This window comes from Callorhinchus milii, unplaced genomic scaffold, assembly GCF_018977255.1.
Source record: "Callorhinchus milii isolate IMCB2004 unplaced genomic scaffold, IMCB_Cmil_1.0 Scaffold4, whole genome shotgun sequence".
NCBI lineage: Eukaryota > Metazoa > Chordata > Chondrichthyes > Chimaeriformes > Callorhinchidae > Callorhinchus > Callorhinchus milii.
Window position 1 is genome coordinate 60046878 of NW_024704745.1, and position 22037 is coordinate 60068914.

At 41.4% G+C, this 22037-nt stretch overlaps 1 protein-coding gene across 1 annotated transcript in view; it reads right to left on the reverse strand.

The window, feature by feature from the left end:
* rev1 (REV1 DNA directed polymerase) overlaps positions 1–22037 on the reverse strand; it is a 67546-nt gene that overhangs the window by 41803 nt on the left and 3706 nt on the right. The window contains exons 2-8 of the mRNA XM_007885372.2: positions 7307–7373; positions 6370–6502; positions 5929–6097; positions 3273–3419; positions 2767–2829; positions 1719–2422; positions 227–334 (exon numbers count right to left, since the gene is read on the reverse strand). Coding sequence (XP_007883563.1) covers positions 227–334; positions 1719–2422; positions 2767–2829; positions 3273–3419; positions 5929–6097; positions 6370–6502; positions 7307–7363 — 1381 coding nt within the window. The 5' untranslated portion in view covers positions 7364–7373. The remainder of the gene's footprint in view (positions 1–226; positions 335–1718; positions 2423–2766; positions 2830–3272; positions 3420–5928; positions 6098–6369; positions 6503–7306; positions 7374–22037) is intronic.

A 22037-nucleotide genomic window follows, 5' to 3' on the forward strand; every position in this document is an offset into this window, starting at 1 on the left:
TTCAAGAAAATAAAAATCAACCAAAACTGACTTATTAGAGCTGAAAGGCGCTGTCTTAACATAAATAATAGACCAGGGATCTCCTGAAAGATTCATTTTCTTGGATCTACAACACAGCAAGAATATTCAGGGATTCTTAAAAACTACGTTCAAATGGCATTGATCCTCTACACAAATCACAGTTCTGTCATCCAACCCAGTTGCAAAATTCTTGATGTTTACAAACCCTTCAGTTCTGGTCGATCTCGAATGCCTACTGACACAAAGAAGCAGTCCATATCAATATGCATGATACAATTCTGTTGTCTAGGAGGATCCATAACATTCATAGCGCCTGCAAGAAAACACCACATTGTAGTCAGAGTGAGTTAGAGAAGCACTTCATATTGCTTGCTAGATTTTAAATCCACTGGTGGCATTTTGGCAAGTATTACTAGTTCAGGATTGATAATGCCCCAATAGTTAACCATAGGTATCACAGTTTCAGACAGGATATTTTGTGTTTTTTTATTGGTCTGCGGGATGTCTTGACACATGCGGAAACCCATCACCTGCTTAAGAGTATCCAAACCAAGCTGAGATTTCCATGCATCCCACCTACACATGGATTGTTGTAATGGAATGTGCACTCTCTCCCTGGAGTGACGCATCCTGCTTGCCTAATTCTGGAAATATTAGGCGCAGGTTGGCAAGAGCCAAGGCTTGCCCCCAGAGTGTGTGTTGTGGTACTGCTGGAGTCTAACCAGCTAAAACCGCGTAGCTTGCCATTGATATTTGTGTCTGGCAAGCTTTCCCACTGCTTGTCCAGCTAGGAGCACCCTACCCATTAGTGCTTTAGCTTGCAGGATTAACAGGAGCTGAGTGGGATGACTCCCTGCCCCCAGTAACTGGTCTGCCCTTCAAGGTCCTGCCAATGGGGCTATGCTGTTATCACTAGTGCCCTGGTATACTGAGAACCTGCCTGGTTCAGGATATGGACTGACTACCATGACAGCCACAGAGGGCTGACTCAATTCCGACATTCCATTGCCAGGCTTGTCACCTTGGAGCCCGTTCAGCTCCCAGGAGACCCCACTTACGAATTATATTTTGTGTGTGCTTTTAATCTCAATCATGTTTTTCACAGGTACAAATGGTAAATGGCTGTCAATGTCAGTACAGATCAGAAAAATCTTTGATTTTTAACATACAGTACATATTGTTAACTTTATTCAAACTAAGATGCAAATAAAAACTAACATTTACCCGGTAAATTGCAGAAACACAGATGGGAAGATGTTTAAGATTGTCACTTTTCTTCCTGTTCCATGTATATATATTTTACAAATGCAGCTGTGTTTTCATTGCCGGTTTGTTTGGGAACCAACGGAAATAAAAATAACACTTAACCAAATGTGCTTTAATATGCCAACAACACCTTTCTTGTTAGATACCCTCCTGCATCTCAAATTGTTCCCATCCCCACTAATGACGGAATTGTAACTACCAGCTATTCACCCTAATTTTACATAGTTAAAAATGCTCTTGTATGACTACTATTGGATGTTTTTCACACTTGACATGAATGTAGTTCAGAAATTTCACGTGTCCAACATTATGTGTTTCAAGATTCTAGTAAGGAAAAAATCTTACAAATGCAACTGCACAAATATCACTTTCTTTCATGATTTACTGAAATCCTATTGACAACACAGTGTTTCCCCTCAGTAGCATCTTACCTTGAGTGTTTGTAAAAGAAAGATTCCTTTGAAGTTTTCCCATCTTAATCCTTTTGAGCTTTTCCCTAGCTGGATATACACCAGTACTTTGTTTCTGAAGTTTCTTCACATATTCCGTAAACTCACTTTTCCATGTTGCTATATGATGCAATCTTGAACGGGCATAAAATTCAGATATAAAACTAGGATCGGTAGGTCTTGAAGACCAGAGAGACGATGCCTTACTGGGTGAAGGCTTTGAAGTATTATTTGCTTGTGGCATCCCTTGAACAACAGGATTATTAGTTCCATTTATTTTAAAACATTCATTTGATGAAGTAGTTGCAACAGTCCTACAGCAGTTGGACAACAAAGTACTACTTTCTGCCAGCTGCTTCTCACAGTTTTTGAAATCCATTTCACAGTCATCATTTTCATCTTCCAGCATTGTAAGATGTGGAGGCTCCTTTTCCCACAAAGTTTCATTGTAATGTTTTGAATAATCCTGTTTTTTTAAGGCACTATGAAAATTGAGCTCATTATTATTGTAAAAGGAAAAGTGGTCTTCCCGACTATGAATTCCATTGTTTAAATTAGGAAAGATATGCTCCAATTCCATGAGGTCATACACCTCATTCTCCTCGCCCCATCGATTCATTCCATTGATGCTCATTCTCTTTCCTTTCTCTTTGCATTTAACTCCATCTTGGCTGTTGGTAAGACTCCTAGAACAAAGCATCAGAGATCATTGCATCTTATACACACCACACAACTTGCACCCACAATGTATGTGCTCAATTAAACAAGTGCCATGTTCTGTAGCACACACTTCAGCATCCATGGGGTAAACCAAAGCTGCCCACTATTTATTCTACAAGTTCCTCTTTACGAGTCAAGAAATTTGGGCAATGACATTCCTCTCATCAAGAAACCAGAAATGTTAATGAAATCAATTGAACATTCTCAAATGTGAGGAAATTTAGTTGCCCTATTTTTAATGAAAATTTCAAAAACAGATTAATGTCAGTGGCCTCCTGATGTCATCAAATCTCTTTTATTCTTGACCTACCTGCCTCGATCCTGCATAGGGACTGCCCCAGTCCACCGCTTAATTTCTGATGAAAGATCATGCCTGAAAGGAGAAGGAAGAGATTTACTTCTAAATACATCTGATTCACAGAAGTCATTACCACATGTCAATCAAAAAACTAAAAAGCCTATATATCAAATGGATTTTCAAGGTTAGATATTACCATAACCATTTGTTTCCCATCTCGCCATCTCAACGGAATACATTTATTCAGTAGAATAAATCTTCAGATCCATAAGATGCAAAATAATGCAATAAAAAAAACAAAATATGCCATGACATCTTGAATGCTTTACCTAAAACTGTTTTGTGCAGATAAGAAACTGTTAGTCAAAGTTCATTTGATTGCCAGTTAGTCTTCAACTTATTCCAATAAATGTAAAACTATAGTGATTTGAGCAGTAGCATAAAAGATGCCATACCACAAAAAATATCCCTGGTTTGGAAATTATACCTCAACATATTGCTGTCCCTGAAGTACTTACACATTTTTATTAAGCTTATGAATATTGCTAGGGCCTGGTGTGGGTTCCTCGAGTTTGCTGACAGTGAAGTTCAAACCTTTCTGTGCACTTGACTGCTTGGTATAAAGCTGATAAGGTTTGAAGGAGAGGAGGCGGCCAACTTTAATACTGTAACAATAAATCAAAACACACATGAATCCATTTTTCTCTATAAACAAACTTTAAAGACAATGAGACATTAACAAATCTGAAAGGATACTATTTCTTCTCCCAAGTAAACGATTAAATAAATGGGTATAGACCTATATAAAAAATGATGCATTGATTTTAAAAATAAGGACAATAAGAGAAATAAAACATACAAAACTATGTAAGATTAAAACATAGGATATAGATAAATACGACACAAATATAACTGTTTGATCTTTAAATCCAGACCAGCATTTTACTTTGGACTTCATAAATACAGCATAAAAAGCAACATTGCAGAATTGATTCTGCAGGTCTTGCCCCACTCTTACCTCAGTGACCTCCTTCAATCCTAAGGAGCCTTTGCTAAGGATGCACCAACCTGCTTCATGTTCTTGCATTGTTCTTATGTGTCAAATTTCCCTCCAACCATTTTCTCTCATTTATTTGGAGTTTTATTTTGTGTATAAAAACTGACTTTAACATTCTGTAGTGAACTTAGCTCAACAGAAATGTTTTCACTACCTTTTCAACTTTTGCTACATGCATATTCATTAAGCGAATACAATATTATGGGAGACTGACTGGCATACAGTAGTATGTTTGTAGTAGGTTACTACAAACCAATGTTCCACTTCTAGGGCTTTTTTTATGAATCCAGCCCAGATATGACGTGATGCCTTCTATCTTTGATAGAAAGGACGGATATAGGGCTAACATAATTCAATTTAGTTCATATAGCTCCATAGCACCAGAACAGATTTGATGGGCCAAATAGCTTCCTTCAATGCTCTATTCTATTAAGTATATTTAATGAGTTTCAAACTTGTATCAGCTGCATCGATTTAGTTCAGTTGGTCACTGGGACCTGAGCTCATAATTCAAGATGACACTTGAGTGCAGTACTGGGGAGTGTAAAATTGTTGGAAATGACACTTTTCAGATGAGATTTGAAACCAACAACAACATTACATTTACATAGCGCCTTTCACGTCGGGAGGGTTCTGCCTGCCTGTTTGGATGGATAATAAAGATCCTATGCTGCTCAAAGAAAAGGGAGTTTGTCCCTTTGCAGTGTCCTGGCCAACAATAATCTAGATTAATAAGTTATATACTTCCTAGATGTTTGTGGAACTTTGCTGGTGCAAACAGCTGGTCTTTCCCTACAAAATCGATCACTACAATTGAATGAGTTTTGACACAAAGTATTATAAAAATGCAAGTTCTTTCTTTCCATTAAAACAACTTTTAAAGACAGTTTTTAACTTCTTTAGAGTAATTTCTGTCATAAGGAATTTATAATCTTTGTCAAAATAGTGAATACTGAATCAATGCAATTAAAAACACATGTATAATAAATTTCAGTAAGGAGCTTTGACATCTGCAAAGTTATTACCATACAGATGGATTAGTTTTGTGCAGTTTTAAAACATGAAATGTTAAAATCTATTTTTAGAACCAAACGTGCCCAATGTTCAGTGAAAATAAATAGAAATTAACCCAATAAAAGATAAATCCCGCAATCAATCATATATTATCTTACACTGGAAATGGCTTTAAGTGTTTACAACTCAGAAAATTACCCAAGTTGATGGTGATAAATACTTGACTCAATGAAATTAGCAGCTCTTTACATATCATGTCTAATTTTTTTTATAATGAAATACAAATCGTACCACGCCTGATGATTATTTAATGTACAAAATGTTTAATGCAGTCTGCAGTATATTAATATTAACTGGAGTATCACTTTTAACTTTTTAAGATTGGATAAAAAGATGTTCACCTTCAGGTGTTTGAAGCCTCAGATTGATACTATACTCCCCAAAATAATCTGCGAGTCTGTCAAGATTTGATAATCATAAACTGCATATAAACTGCACCAGCCAAATACAGATATTTTTCAAGTTTCCTCCAAACCTGAACCTTGGAGATGGTACAACAAAGCATATTAAAGACTAGCACAACTACATAACAGCATAGAACAGAAACATGCTTAAGAAGCATGCTTAAAGAAACATGCTTAAGAAACATGCTTAAGAAACATGCTTAAGAGCGAAGGATAGACATCGCACAAGAAGGTTGGTCGGTTAGCTTGTAACAAATAGATATTGAGTCTCTCCTCTCTAAGACAGTATAAGTAAGTAAACAACTTATTTTGTATTTACTATTACACAAAACATTTTGAAATTTAAACAAATCAAAATGTTATAATAGTAAATACAAAATGTTATTGGGAGCCTGTGCGTGTTACATCCAATGAATTACAGATTTGGTAGTCTACTGCCACCTGTGACAGTTTACATGTAAATATATATTTATTCCACAAGATGTCCTTCATTCCTTTAAAAATTTGGCCTGTTGCTAACAAAAGTATTATCGAGCAAGAAAGCCGGTCTGGACAAAGATAGCTGAGTCATTTATTGTATACTTTTCCCACTCACCCAAAAAATAGGAATGCGACAATAAAAATTCTATTGTAACTGACCTGTCTGTAATCCACTCAGGTCGAACCACTTTTTCTTCCTTCAGGTCTTTAATTTTTGTATTTGGCAGGTTGGTGGCGATGATGTGAGTGGTTTTAGACCTGGAATAGTACAGATGGTACTGGCCTCCATGAAGCATCATTAGCCGTCGCAGTTCATCCGCTGATGGATCTAAAACACAAAACTTCATCCATAAGCTTTAAGAAAATCCGGGTTTATAGATTAGATAGCATTCTAGGCCCTAGCAGCAAAAGTACTACTGTAAATGTATTTTATTTCTCACAAACTATTATTTCTCTTGGCAACCTACGTTTTGTAAATGATGAGTTTAATTTTTGAAATTGTTTTTGCATGATTTTCGGGAAAATTTTAATTCACTGAGGTACCTTAACTGATATTATCAAAATTTTATGAAAGGTAAGTGTTATCTTGAAGCCACATACCTGTGTAACCATTGACATGAATGGCTACTCCTTTGAAAATGCAAGATGATGTCCCTTCATTTTCTTGTTCGCGAGGAGCATCTGATCTGAACTGCTTTTCCAGCTTGTCAACCTTTGCATTCATGTAACCTCCCTAGAAAAATTTCAGAAAATATTGTTTACAAACCTTTAGCTTAACTTCTTCTGAAACCATTTTTAATAATAATAACTTGCATTTGGTATGGTGCCTTTCACATCAGGAATACATCCCAAAGCCCTTCACAGGACATGTATTGTAAAGTGGTATAACTGTGTATTTTGTGGGTGAATGCAGCAGCCAGTTTGCGTATAGCAATGTCCACAAACAGCCATGAAGTAAATTTTATCTGGGGGACCACTGCTCAGGACAAGGGGGAGAAACTACTTTCTTTTTTTGAATAGTATCATGGGATCTTTAACATTCAACTGGACAGACAGCTAGGGCCTTGGTTTAATATCTCATCCAAACAATAATAATAATAATCTTTGCATTTGATATAGCGCTTTTCATGTCTTCTAGACGTCTCAAAGCGCTTCACAGAATATACTGTAAAGTGAATTGACCGTATATATATTTGTGGGCGAAACACCTCCAACAAGGCAGCACACCCTCAGCACTGCTCGAGTGTCAACCTACACAACATGAGTTCCAAGTCCCGATGTGGGGCTTAAACCAACAGTCCTCTGATCCAGAGGCGAGAGTGCTACCCAGTGAGAAAGCCTGACATATTGTGTTTAACCAAAATAACTCAATAAACAAAAAAAAACTAAATTTTGACAATAGTATTCCTCTATATTAGACTAAGGCAGGCGATGCCAGACTTAATGAACTTGATTAAACAACTGATAAGTGGTGGACAACTTCACTAACAAATGAAAATCATTTAGAATTGACAAAAAAAAATGGTCCTCTACATACCCACTCTCTCCAGCCATCCCCATCGGCAGATCGTTTCCTCCATCCTCCATGGCTCATACTAGATTTCCTGAAATAAAATTTCAAATTGCTATCATAGAATAGAATCATAGAATATTACAGCAGAGAAGAAGGCCATTTGGCCCATCGGGGCCAGTACCGGCTCTTTGGATGAGCTACCCAATCAGTCTCACTCTCCCGCTCTTTCCCTATATCCTTGCAAATATTTCCTTTTCAAGTACCTATCTAATTCCCTTTTGAAAGTTGGCACTGAATCTGTTTCCACCAAACTTTCAGGCAGTACATTCCAGACCATAACAACTCTCTGTGTGTAAAAAAAATTCTCCTCATCTCCCCTCTGGTTCTTTTGCCAATTATCTTAAATCTATGTCCTCTGGTTACCGACTCAATTGCCAGTGGGAACAGTTTCCCTCTATCTACTCTATTAAAACCCTTCATAATTTTGAACACCTCTATTAAACCTTAACCTTCTCCGCTCACAGGAGAACAAGGCCAGCTTCTCTTACATAACTAAATCGTCTCTCTACATAACTAAAGTCCCTCATCCTTTGTGGAGTCCTGTAGCTCAGTGGTTAGAGCACTCGCTTTGCAAGCGAGAGACCTGAGTTCAATTCCAGGCAGAGGGCGAAACCTTGGGCAAGTTTCCTTACTCCACACAGAGCCTAATAATAATCCCTCCAAAACCAAAAACAATAATAAATTGGTCATTTTCAATCTATGACTGTTTGTGGGACATTGCTGTGCGCAATTGGTTGCCGCGTTCGCCCACAAATATACAGTCAATTCACTTTACAGTGTCTTCTGTGAAGCGCTTTGGGACGTCCTCCCGACGTGAAAAGCGCTATATCAAAATGCAAGGATTATTATTATTATTATTATTATCCCTGGTACCATTCTGGTAAATGGAGTCCTGTAGCTCAGTGGTTAGAGCACTTGCCTTGTAAGCACTTGCCTTGTAAGACACTGCTGTGCGCAATTGGCTGCCGCATTTCACCCACAAATATATGGTCAATTCACTTTACAGTCTATTCTGTGAAGCGCTTTGAAACGTCGAGAAAACGTGAAATGCAAGGATTATTATCATTATTATAAATCTCCTCTGCACCCTCTCCAAGGTCTTGATATCCTTCCTAAAGTGATAGAATTGGTCCAGAATTGGGACACAATACTCGAAGGCCTAACCAATGACCTCTAAAGGTTTAGGCAGAACTTCCCTGCTTTTGTACTCTATGCCTCTATTTATAAAGCCTATTTATAAATCAATTTATGTATAATTTCAAAACAGTGCAGAAATAAATATGGCAACTAAACTAGCAAAGTTAATTCTCATCATGTAAAGCACCATTAAACTTAGTTTCAAACTGATATCATGCGGAAACCTGAGAGTTGTTGAGATCAAAAAAGTTGTCATTTTCATAATTTTCATAAATTCCTATTCAGCAATACATATTTTTATTTGCTTATTTTCGGGTGCAGGGTTGCATCAAAGTACAACAAACCACATTTACATCTCAATGGTACTTATATAATACATAGTAACTACTGCACATAATTACAGTAAATCTCTATAAATAGAAAGCAACGGCTGAAGCTTGTTATGAGGCAGTAAACTCACAAGGGATTTGGATGATGTAGTGCATAGCAAGAGCAAATCCTGGGATTTTTGATCATCTAAACCCCAAGAGTATGCTTCTGCCTTGCACACACTCCCAAGCGTTTACGTTTCCTAATTCAAACTGTTTTGTATTATTTATGCTTTCTGAACGGTCCTGTTGGGAAATTCTACACAGTTCCTATCTTACATTTCAGTCAACACTATACCTCAAACATTTCTATGAAGCTTTGCATTATAGCAAGAGGATGTTTCGGATTACAAAGGCACTACATTAGAGATACAATAAGGTCAACAGAGGCGAGTGTTTCACCGAGGTGACACACACTTGTATAGAATATTAACAATCCTGTGCATAATGGCATTGCACCTACCGTACGAACAGTTGCTCCTACAGTATTTTCTTCTGCATCTCCGCTAAGTGAATCACACCACTGTTTGTTCAGCTTCAAGGCCATCACAATCAACTACTGTACTCTATTACCCGCTTACATCAATGCCAGTGCAGACAGTTTCAAACCTCATTAAGGTTTTCATCACATTATTCATCTCCTCAGCAAAGTCATTGCAATTGCACATGTTACAGATCTAATATTTTTGCAATTCAGAATGTTAGGCTACATACTACAGGCGACACCTTCTTGACTCTCAATTCCACAAACAAATAGGAAATTGTTAAGCTACAGGGAATACACAAAGAGCTTTGCTATGCTTGCGTCACACACATCTCCTTATTCCTGTAATATGTGGCTTTTGGTGTGAGCTGAATTCTCAATTTTGACTGGTAGAGAGGACAGCGAAGTATGAAACAAGGACATGCACACAATTAAGAGACAGCAGCCCCAGCAGCACAAATGACTGGGGAAAGGGAGAGTTTTTATTTAATTACAACTAAGAAAAATACTTCAATGAGATCTCCTCGGTGGCTGTTTTGCTTTTTAAATTTGTTAAATAACTGGCTGCGCAATCGATCCTAAGGATGTTAAATAAACATTCAAAGCTCCCAGATCTTAGGGGAACAAGTCCACTGAGATTCGTAACTGCCACATTTCTACAGCGTGGGTACGAATGACAATACTCCAGAGACTATCCCTCCCAGTGATGTCAGCAGGAGGGCACCAGCCCGATTTGTGCTGTCTCTCTTGCTGTTTATTCTGTTTGTCAGTGATTCACTGACAAGTCTGCAGAATAAACAGCAAAGATTCTATGTATTGTACACAGAAAACTAAAGCTTTCTAGAAACAAGAGCTTTGCAATGTCCTTTTATAAATTAAACTTAGGTAAAATTTTTAGCAAAAAAGGAGAGATGTGATCCTACGTCTGCTCAATACACATACCTAATCAGAAAGGATGAGACTATCACCAATACATATAAAGTTTACAACGCCACATGAATGACATTTTTACACAGCAAACATTTAAGTGTAAACTCATAAGAAAACATACTTTGCCCAAAACTAGATTTGAATCTTCACAGGAGTTCATAAGAACATAAGAATTAGGAGCAGGAGTAGGCCATTCGGCCCCTCGAGTCTGTCCCGCCATTCGATAAGATCATGGCTGATCTTCTGACCTAACTCTAATTATCTGCCCTGTCCCCATATCCCCTAATCCCTCTATTTTTAAAAAATCTATCTTGAAAATGTTCAAGGACTGAGCATCTACAGCCTTCTGGGGTAGTGAATTCACTACCTTCTGAGTGAAGAAATGTTTTCTCAACTCTGTTCTAAAAGGCTGACCCTTAATTTTAAGACTGTGACCCCTGGTTATAGATTCTCCTACCAGGGGAAACAGACCCTCAGTGTCTACTTTTTCAGCCCTTTAAGAATCTTATATTTTCAATAAGATCTCCCCTAATTCTTCTGTACTCTAAAGAATACAGCCCTAGTTTATTCAGCCTATCCTCATAGGTCAGTCCCCTCATCCCAGGAACTAACCACTGCACCCCCTCTAGGGCAAGTATGTTCTTTTTTAAATAAGGAGACCAAAACTGCACACAATACTCTAGGTGCGGTCTCACCAAAGCCCTATACAGTTGCAGCAAGACTTCCCTACTCTTGTACTCTAAACCTTTTGCAATGAACGCTAACATGCCGTTTGTCTTCTTAGTTGCTTGCTGCACCTGCAAACTAACTTTTGGTGACTGGTGTACAAGGACACCCAAATCCCTCTGAACACTAACACTATCTAATCTCTCCCCCTTTAGAAAATAATCTGGTTTTCTATTTTTGCTACCTAGGTGAATAACTTCACACTTCCCCACATTCAATTCCATCTGCCACCTACTCGCCCACTCCCCAGCCTATCTATATCCCGTTGCAATCTTTTTGCGACATCCTCAGAGCTTACTCTCCCACCTAGTTTAGTGTCATCCGCGAATTTAGATATGTTACATTCAATGTCCTCGTCTAGATCATTGATGTAAATTGTAAATAGCTGACACCCAAGCACTGGTCCTTGTGGCACTCCACTAGACGCATCCTGCCAATTCGAGAATGCCCCGTTTATCCCTACTCTCTGTTTTCTACCCGTTCCTGTGAAATGCTTTAGACATCCTCCCAAGTGCAAGGATCCTTTATTTCACAGTCTCCCATGTTAAATGAAACATGGTCTGGGTATGGAGCATTGAGGGTTGACAAGGGGGGAAAGAGGCAACAATGACTGCAAAGAGAAAAAGAAATAAGGGGCTCTTTTTTCTTTCCTAGTTCTTTTACTAGATCTTTAACTCCTGGAGCTAAACATCCTTTCGGCCGAAAGGATGTCCTACTTATTTTGCGAAAGATAGCATTATGGCCCATCAAGTGTGTTTAAACCTACATCTAGGATGCTTTTGGATTGTCAATTCTTAACAAAATTCGGATTACTCGGTCTCCAAAAAACACCTCTTCAAGTTTATGGTGCAGGACTGATGAAAAGCTTGTTTTTAAAGCTATGCAATTCTGCAAAGCAGAATCAATACCTTGGGCCACAGTCCTGCCCACTTCAAGAGCATTTGTGGTACACAAGTGGTTGTCTGGGCAATATGATTTGCCTTCAATGCTGTGTTCTTTTCTCACTGAAGCCTGGGTTTTTAAAGCACATTTGAGTAACTTGTTTATTCATAAATTGACACTAATATGGTTACAAGAAGCCATTCACATTTACAGTGTCCTATGCATGTAGGCATCTGGCCCCCTTATCAAAACTTTTAGATCGCATTTTCAAGAAAAACATATTGGAATGGGTTTCAGATGACATAAATAAAATGTTGTAGATAGTCATGGAAACTCTCGCCTTTCCAATTTGAACAGGATTGAGGCAAAAAATCTCCCAGTGGATCAATTAGCTGTCTCCTTGCAGAGGGCAACAATGGACAACACAACATGCCCAACGGGCTACTCGGGAATTTCCAGATAGATTAATTGACTTTTTAAGGGGGACTAACTCATGTTCATATGAGACTGATAAACACGAGTTTCTCTGTCAAGGAAGAACCTCCCAATCCAGGTCAAGTCAACAATCAGCGACTGTTCAGAGGCTTAAACTTAAATCTGCAACCAAGAGGGTAATAACCATACTTTAATAAAAACAGAGAGAGCTGGGAAAACTCAGCAGGTCAGGCAGCATCTATGGAGAAAGGAAAGTGAATCAACGTTTCGGGTCCACAACCCTTCATCAGCTACAATATCAAATCCATTATTATTTACACTTTAGTGCAGTCACACAGAGACAAACCATCTATGGATGGTTCTGACGAAGAGTCGTGGACCCGAAACGTTGTCTCACTTTCCTTTCTCCATAGATGCTGCCTGACCTGCTGAGTTTTCCCAGCTCTCTCTGTTTTTGTCTCAAGATTTCCAGCACCTGCAGTATTTTGTGTTTTGAACCTGACGTTAATGTTGTCAGTCATTCTTTAGTCAAGTTTATTAAAATTACTAGTTAAAATCAGATCCCTGAAACAGCCTTGATACTTACTTACTCCTCAAATGTAAACAAGATAGGTTGGGAATATGTTCTAAACCAGGACCTGAGCTCATAATCTTTTCTTTCCATAGGCTGACAGTCCGGTACAATGATCAGGGAATCCTGCATTGTTGTATTCTTGACCTGACACCCCATATCTCTGAAATTCCCTGTCTCAGTCCCTCTACATTTACTCTCTTATCTTTCTTCAAATCCCAACTGAAAATCTACCTCTTTGAACGTGTTACCTCCCCCTCTTCCCATGGGGAGGTAACACGCACACGCACAATATCCTGCATAAAGAGTGCTATATAAATGTTGTTGAAGGTTGTTTGGAGGATAGGCTAAACTGGTGGTTCAGGCTTCATGTCCTGGTCAATATTTCTAAATTCAGATTAATTAAGTCATTCATTTCACTGCTGTTGTAGGACATTGTGGCGTAGATTAGTCGCCACAATGATCTATGTAATATGTGAAGTACATTGATCCATTTGAATATAAGCTACTCTATCAAATCCATTATTATTTACAGGTTAGTGCAGTCACACAGAGACAAACAATCTATGGATGCTCACTACCTCCCGTGATTTCTCTCGTGACATAGGGCTGGTAGGAAGCATGTATGTGGGGAGACGCTCAAGTTGAGTCTGAGAATTGAGCTCAATGATTTTCATTGTTCAGGTAAGCAATCCTCCGGGTAGGACGATCTTGTTAAACTCTACTAAATGTTTGAAGCAATCGAACCACAGAAGTCAAAATCTAGAACTTCCATTATCCACAGATGAGTTATAGTTGAGTAAGATTGTAACAGTTGACCAAAACAGACTGATACCATCTCTGTTAGACCCAAAAACATCACAGACATCACATCATCAAATTTGCAAAACCTTCACAGAAATTGAGTGAAAAAGTTGAACAATACCACCAATTGTGAAAATGTAAAACTCCACCAATGAATAATGACAATTTACATTTATGTAGAACCTTTCAAATCAGGAGGATCCTTTCAGAGCACTTCACACAGTTGACTGTAAAGCCTAGCTTCAGGGGGGTGGTTGGGGGGAAGGGTAGATAAAAGGATCTGAGGAGAGGGGAGAAAAGTGACCAAAAATCTCTGTCGAAAAAATTGTTCTTAAGGCAGACTTCAAAGGTGGGTGGGAGCGGGGAAGCAGTTGGCATCTTGGCTGAATATACATATTATAGAATATATTATTATGCATCCAATGTATTAATCACAACTGAGACTGTTAAAGAGGGTAGGAGAAAGAGTACAAATTGAGGCCTGATGTGTATTGAGGTGGTATTTAGTTGTAACACAACACATTGGAGAAATCTATTATAAATGCAGGTCAAGCAAAAGGCTTCAACAACTTTTTTTCCCAGACTCTCCCCCTAGTCTATTTTTTAGCACAGGTACTCTGATCTTTCCTCAACTCTTTCCCTAATTGTCCCTCTCTCAGTACTCCAAATTTTTTTCCTAATAGTCTTCCTTCCCTCTGATTCCCAGACGCTCTCTCACTCCTTATCATAGAATGTTATCCTTAACAAAAATTTTTAAATTGAGCAATCCAAAATTCCTCTACCATCCACTTTGTCTGACAACATTTTCCTTCAACAATTGTCCTCCAGATTCTGCTGAAATCAACTTCAAATTGTTAGCTGCAGCACAATTTAGGAAGGGTAGTGATCTGCAAAGAGTTCATTGAACTGCAGTAATCTTTGCACAAGCTGATCTATTATTTTGCCCATTCTTATCCATCTATATTTCAATGCTTCCAAATCTGCATATATGCATGAGAAAACAAGAAAGGTTCTGTAAAAATTAAATATATTATCTATTTCTGTGATAATGGCATGTTGAGACTTTTGACCTCATGAACTCGGTCGACACTCCAATCCAGTGATTGGGGAAGAGTTGCATTGTTGGAGTGACCGTCCTTCAGATTAGATGTATGATGTCCCACCTGCTTGTTCAGGTGAACCTTAAAGATCCCACTGGTAGTACTTGAAAAGAGAAGGGAGTTTCTCCCAGTGCCCTGGCCAACAATCTCCGAGATAAAATTAGTCATTCACTTCATGGGCTGTTTGTTGGCATTGTGGTGTGCAAATTGCCTGCTGCATTTGCCTAGAAATAACAGTCACTATACTTCCCTGTAAAGTTCTGTGAAGGTCTTTGAAACATCTTAATGGTGTGATAAGGTACTATATCAACTATTATTATTATCATATATTATCAACTGGGTTGGAGGCATAAAAGCTGATTCATGACAAGAAACTTTCGTATATTGAGGGTTATTTACCACTTATCACAAATATGTCATGTTCTTTCATTTCCCCTCAACAAATGTTAAAAACAATTGGAAGCCATTAATCACTGATATTCTTATCACTTGCACGTCAGTCAAGATAAAAACCATCCTCCTTGGTTCCTTGATTCTGTCAATAACAACATAATTTACAATTGCCTGAACCTTCCTGGGCTCTGCAACCCTGGCATTCAATTTGACTCAGTTATCTTTCTTCAATCACATCTGGCGCTATGTGTCCGTCTATCCCCCCGCCATCATATGCAGCTGAACCGTCAATCACAAGGACCCACCTCCAGGAATCCTTCCTTCAGCCCCTTCCAGCTTGCATGAATGTATCTTCTTCAAAAGCCATCAAAAAACCCACCTCCGTGACTGCTCAGTGTCTGTCTCCGCCTCAGTAAAGTACTATGGGGCGCTCCTCTACACGAAGAGCACTACATAAATGCAGGTGGTTGTTGAACTTGTGAAGAGAACAAATCAAATACTCTGAAGGAATCAAACAATGTACACTTGCAAGCTACTTTCATGAGGGGTGAGTATCTTGAATGAAACTCTGGCACCAGAAACTGAACTTTGGAATCTTCCCAGATTTTGACTGGTACTGATGAAAGTAATTGAAATGTTAAAACCATAAATGCGACCTTTTGTGCTGTGTGGCTTTAGGAAAAAAGACATTCTAACCTACACAAAAACAGCATTCCCTGTCAAACAGCTTGCAAGATTATTAGAATTTCACATTTATTTTCTCTGCACGGCATCCATCAAAAGCTATTTACTGTACACGTTGAAAGTGCTTATAAGGAAGGATCTGAGCAATACCATCAATGCTCAAGTTATAAACTCGGAGTCTGGAACAATTCCACGACAGCTCTGTGTGTTTCTCTTAGGAAGTATTTTTCTTTGCTCAAGCAACTAAGCTCGGTGTTAAGAAAGTGCATTAAAACTAGCACAGGTCTCTGGATGACCCTTTGACTCACATTGTCTCCTTTCCACATGAATTAGTGCACAGGGGCTATGTTCTGCAATGCTACAATCCAGGTAAAGCCTCGTAAACCCTGACCGAGCTTACACTGGGGGTGGGGAGGGGCAGAGGGATCCAGTTGATAGCATCAATCAGAAGCTGAGGAGCAAGTGGGATGGAACAATTTAATCAGAGAGAAACCAAAAATGGACAGAATACATGAACACGAAATAAAGACCTTGGACACAGAGTACAGAATAGCCTACACTAACACATGCCTACTGTGTCAGAGTATCAGTCTCTATATGGAAATGCACAGGCTGAGAGAGGCTTTTTATGTGCACATAAAAGAAACAGCGACTGTGAAGAGCATACCAGTCTATGTGTAAGAAATACAAATGAGCATGTGGGTGTGTAAGAACAATGTGAGCGCATGAACAGGTCACTCATGTGTTCACAAACTGTGTGTAAAACAGAGACAAATGAAGGATTAGCTCGCAAGAGGTTATCAATGGAAAAAAAGGCAGCGAATGGGTTTACCGTGTGTGCAAGAGTGTTTGCAAAAATATGGTTTGTAGGAAAATGTGAGGAGAGATGGGGTGAAGACAGACAGTTAGTGAATGGCTGTGTGTGTGAGTCACAAAGGCAGAATGGGCATTAATACATGAGAATAGGGAGATACGAAACTGTGTAGACATAAGTACAGAATAGATAAAAGGTAGAAACTGTGTACATCTATGCACATATAGATATGAGTGGGAAAGAAACTATGTAAATGTATGCACATTGGGTAAATCACAATGTATGGATGAATACACCGGAGAACAACAACAACAATAACACGATTCCATTTATTGAGCGCCTTTCACGTCGGGAGGACGTCCCAAGGCGCTGGACAGTTGGGTCAGGACCCGAGCAGGAGGGAAATGGTCAGGGTGAGGGGAGGGAAGGGAGGGAGCGAGGAGGGGTAGAGAGGCGAGAGGGGAGCTGAAGGCACGGTCAAAGAGAAAGGTCTTGAGACCGGCCTTGAAGGAGGAAAGGGAGGAGGCGGCGAAGGCACTGGGGGATGGAGTTCCAGAGCCTCGGGGCTGAGAGGCTGAAGGCCCGACCACCGATGGTAGGGCGGTTGGGGCGGGGGATGTGGAGCAGACCGGAGCCAGAGGAACGGAGGGTACCGGCAGGTAAGTAGGGGGATAGTAGGTCGGAGAGGCAGGAGGGAGCGAGGCCGTGAATGGCCTTGTAGGTGAGGATCTTGAATTCGATCCTCTGGGGGATGGGGAGCCAGTGGAGGCGAGCGAGGGTGGGAGTGATGTGGGAGTGACAACAACAAATTGCCTTTATAAAACCAAGGCACTTGACAGTCAAGGGATTGCACCTGAGCTGGAGGATGGAATCGAAAGGGGTGGAGAGCAAGGGGTGTGGAGAGCAAGTGGGGGAGATTACATGGCATGGTTGAAGAGGAAGGTCTTGAAACGGGCTTTGAAGGAGTCAAGCAAAGAGGTGAGGAGTAATGACTCCAGGATGGAGCTCCAGAGGGCGGGGGCAGAAAGGCTGAAGGCTTGATGGTGGGGTGGGCAGGATGGGTGACATGTAGCAGGCTAGTGCCTGTCGAGCGGAGAGGTTGGCAAGGTTTTGGCAGGGCTAGGGAGGGGCAAGACCGTGGAGGGCTTTAAAAATGAGGATGAGAATCTTAAACTGGATCCGCAGGGGGATGGAAACCAGTGAAGCCAGGTGAGGATGGGGACGATCAGCTCGTAATGGTGCGGAATTTCAGAGCGCGGATGCCGAACGCGGGTGCCGAGCCAGTGACGGTGGGCAGATAAGTGGCGGGACATGAAGCAGATGATCACTGAACGAAGGGAGCAGCCAGTTCGGTGGGCCTGAAGGAGATTTACGGAGGTCAGGTGACATGAGACCAGTGGAAGGAAAACAAGAATCTTAAATTCAAGCCTCTGGGGGTTGGGGAACCAATGGAACGAAACAAGAATGGGGCTGATATGCTTGCGGAGCCTGGTGCGGGAGGGGACAAATTCTGGATTTGCTGCAGCTTGTGTGAGGAAGAGCTAGGGAATCTGGCAAGTGGTGCATTTGGTAGTAAACATTAATTCAGTGTGTCACCTCCCTCCGCTTTATTTCATTTATTTCATGTGTAAGACCCTCAATAAAATTCTTTTGATTGTTATGGACCACACCATTGTGTAACTCAGCCCTTATTTGTAGCTTCACCACAAAATCTCTGGAGAAAGACAATTACAGTCTGCAGAGGTGAGACACAACAATTATCTGAATATTCAATTAGAAACCAGCTCCAGAGACCAGACAGATCTTGGTAGACTGAAATCAAAATAGACAGTTACATGCCTTGCCCTCCTCCACAGACACCGACTGTTTTTGTGTGTGTATATATATGCAAGGAGAGAGAAAAAAATAGGATGGGGGAGGTTAAACAAGAAAAGGTACACTGTTACGTAAGAACAATCATTCCTCACCATGTCCCTTGGGTATTATTTCTGAGACTGGGGCAGAGACCAAATCTTTGTCCCACTGGGGTTGATGTGATGGATGAATGTAATCGATTACTTCGCTACCAGTCCATCTCCAATCTGCACTCCCTTTCTAAAGTGCTGGAACGTGGCAGCCAATTGACACAGACACACAGACACAGACACACAGACACACACACACACACAGACACACACACAGTCACACACACGCACACAGACACACACACACACAGACAGACACACACACACACAGACAGTCACTCACACAGACAGACACAGATACACAGACACACAGACAGACACACACACACACAGACACACAGACAGTCACAGACACACACACAGACACACACACAGACACACACACACACAGACAGACACACACACACACAGACAGTCACTCACACAGACAGACACAGATACACAGACACACAGACAGACACACACACACACAGTCACACAGACAGTCACAGACACACACACACAGACACACACACAGACACACACACAGACACACACACACAGAGAGTCACTCACACAGACAGACACACACACACAGACACAGATACACAGACACACAGACAGACACACACACACACAGTCACACACAGACACACAGACACAGACACACAGACACACAGACAGACACACACACACACACAGTCACACACAGACACACAGACACAGACACACACACACACAGACAGTCACTCACACAGACACACACACAGACACTCACACACAGACACTCACACAGACACACACACACAGACACACACACAGATAGTCACACAGACACACACACAGACAGTCAAACAGACACACACACAGACACTCACACACACACACACACACACACACACAGACAGTCACAGACACACACACAGTCACACACAGTCACAGTCACAGACAGTCACACACACACAGTCACACACACAGTCACACACACACACACTCACACACACACACACACTCACACACAGTCACAGTCACAGAGAGACACTCACACACACAGTCACACAGTCACACACACAGTCACACACACAGTCACAGACACTCACACACACACAGTCACAGTCACACACACACACACACAGTCACACACACACTCACACACACAGTCACACACACTCACACACACAGTCACACACACAGTCACACACACAGACACACTCACAGTCACAGTCACACACACACACACACACACACAGTCACACACACACACACACAGTCACACACACACAGTCACACACACACACACAGTCACACAGTCACACACACACACACACAGTCACACACACACAGTCACACACACACAGTCACTCACACACACACACAGTCACACACACACACACACACACAGTCACACACACACAGTCACAGACACACACACACAGTCACACACACACAGTCACAGACACACACACACAGTCACACACACACAGTCACAGACACACACACACACACAGTCACACACACACACAGTCACGCACACAGTCACACACACAGTCACACACACACACACAGTCACACACACAGTCACAGACACACACAGTCACACACACACACTCACACACACACACAGTCACATACACACACACACACAGACACACACACACTCACACACACACAGACACAGTCACACACACACACACACAGTCACACACACACACACACACAGTCACACACACACAGTCACACAGTCACACACACACAGTCACACACACCCACACACACAGTCACACACACCCACACACACAGTCACACACACAGTCACACACACACACACTCACACACACAGTCACACACACACACAGTCACACACACACACAGTCACACACACACACTCACACACACAGTCACACACACACACACAGTCACACACACACACACAGTCACAGACACTCACACACACAGTCACACACACACACACAGTCACACAGTCACACACACACACACAGTCACAGACACTCACACACACAGTCACACACACTCACACACACACAGTCACACACACTCACACACACACACACACTCACACACACACACAGTCACACACACAGTCACAGACACTCACACACACAGTCACACACACACAGTCACACACACTCACACACACACAGTCACACACACACACTCACACACAGTCACACACACACAGTCACACACACACAGTCACACACACAGTCACACACACAGTCACACTCACACACACAGTCACAGACACACACAGTCACACACACACACAGTCACACACACACACACACAGTCACAGACACTCACACACACACACTCACACACACACACAGACAGACACAGTCACACACACACACACAGTCACACAGTCACAGACACACACACACACACAACAGTCACACAACACACAGACAGACACACAGACACAGTCACACACACAGACACACACAGTCACACAGACAGACACTCACACACATACACAGTCACACAGACACACACACACAGACACACAGTCACACACACACACACACACACACACACACACACACACATCACACACACACACAGACACACAGACACAGACACACACACACACAGACACACACACAGTCACACACACGCACACAGACACACACACACACAGACAGACACACACACACACAGACAGTCACTCACACAGACAGACACACAGACACAGATACACAGACACACAGACAGACACACACACACACAGTCACACAGACAGTCACAGACACACACACACAGACACACACACAGACACACACACAGACACACACACACAGAGAGTCACTCACACAGACAGACACACACACACAGACACAGATACACAGACACACAGACAGACACACACACACACACAGTCACACACAGACACACAGACACAGACACACAGACAGACACACACACACACACAGTCACACACAGACACACAGACACAGACACACACACACACAGACAGTCACTCACACAGACACACAGACACAGACACACACACACACAGACAGTCACTCACACAGACACACACACACAGACACTCACACACAGACACTCACACAGACACACACACACACAGACACACACACAGATAGTCACACAGACACACACACAGACAGTCAAACAGACACACACACAGACACTCACACACACACACACACACACACAGACAGTCACAGACACACACACAGTCACACACACACAGACACTCACACACAGTCACACAGTCACAGACACACACACAGTCACACACACACACACAGTCACACACACACACACACACACACACAATCACAGACACACACACAGTCACACACACACACACACACAATCACAGACACACAGACACTCACACACACACACAGTCACACACACACACACACACAGTCACACA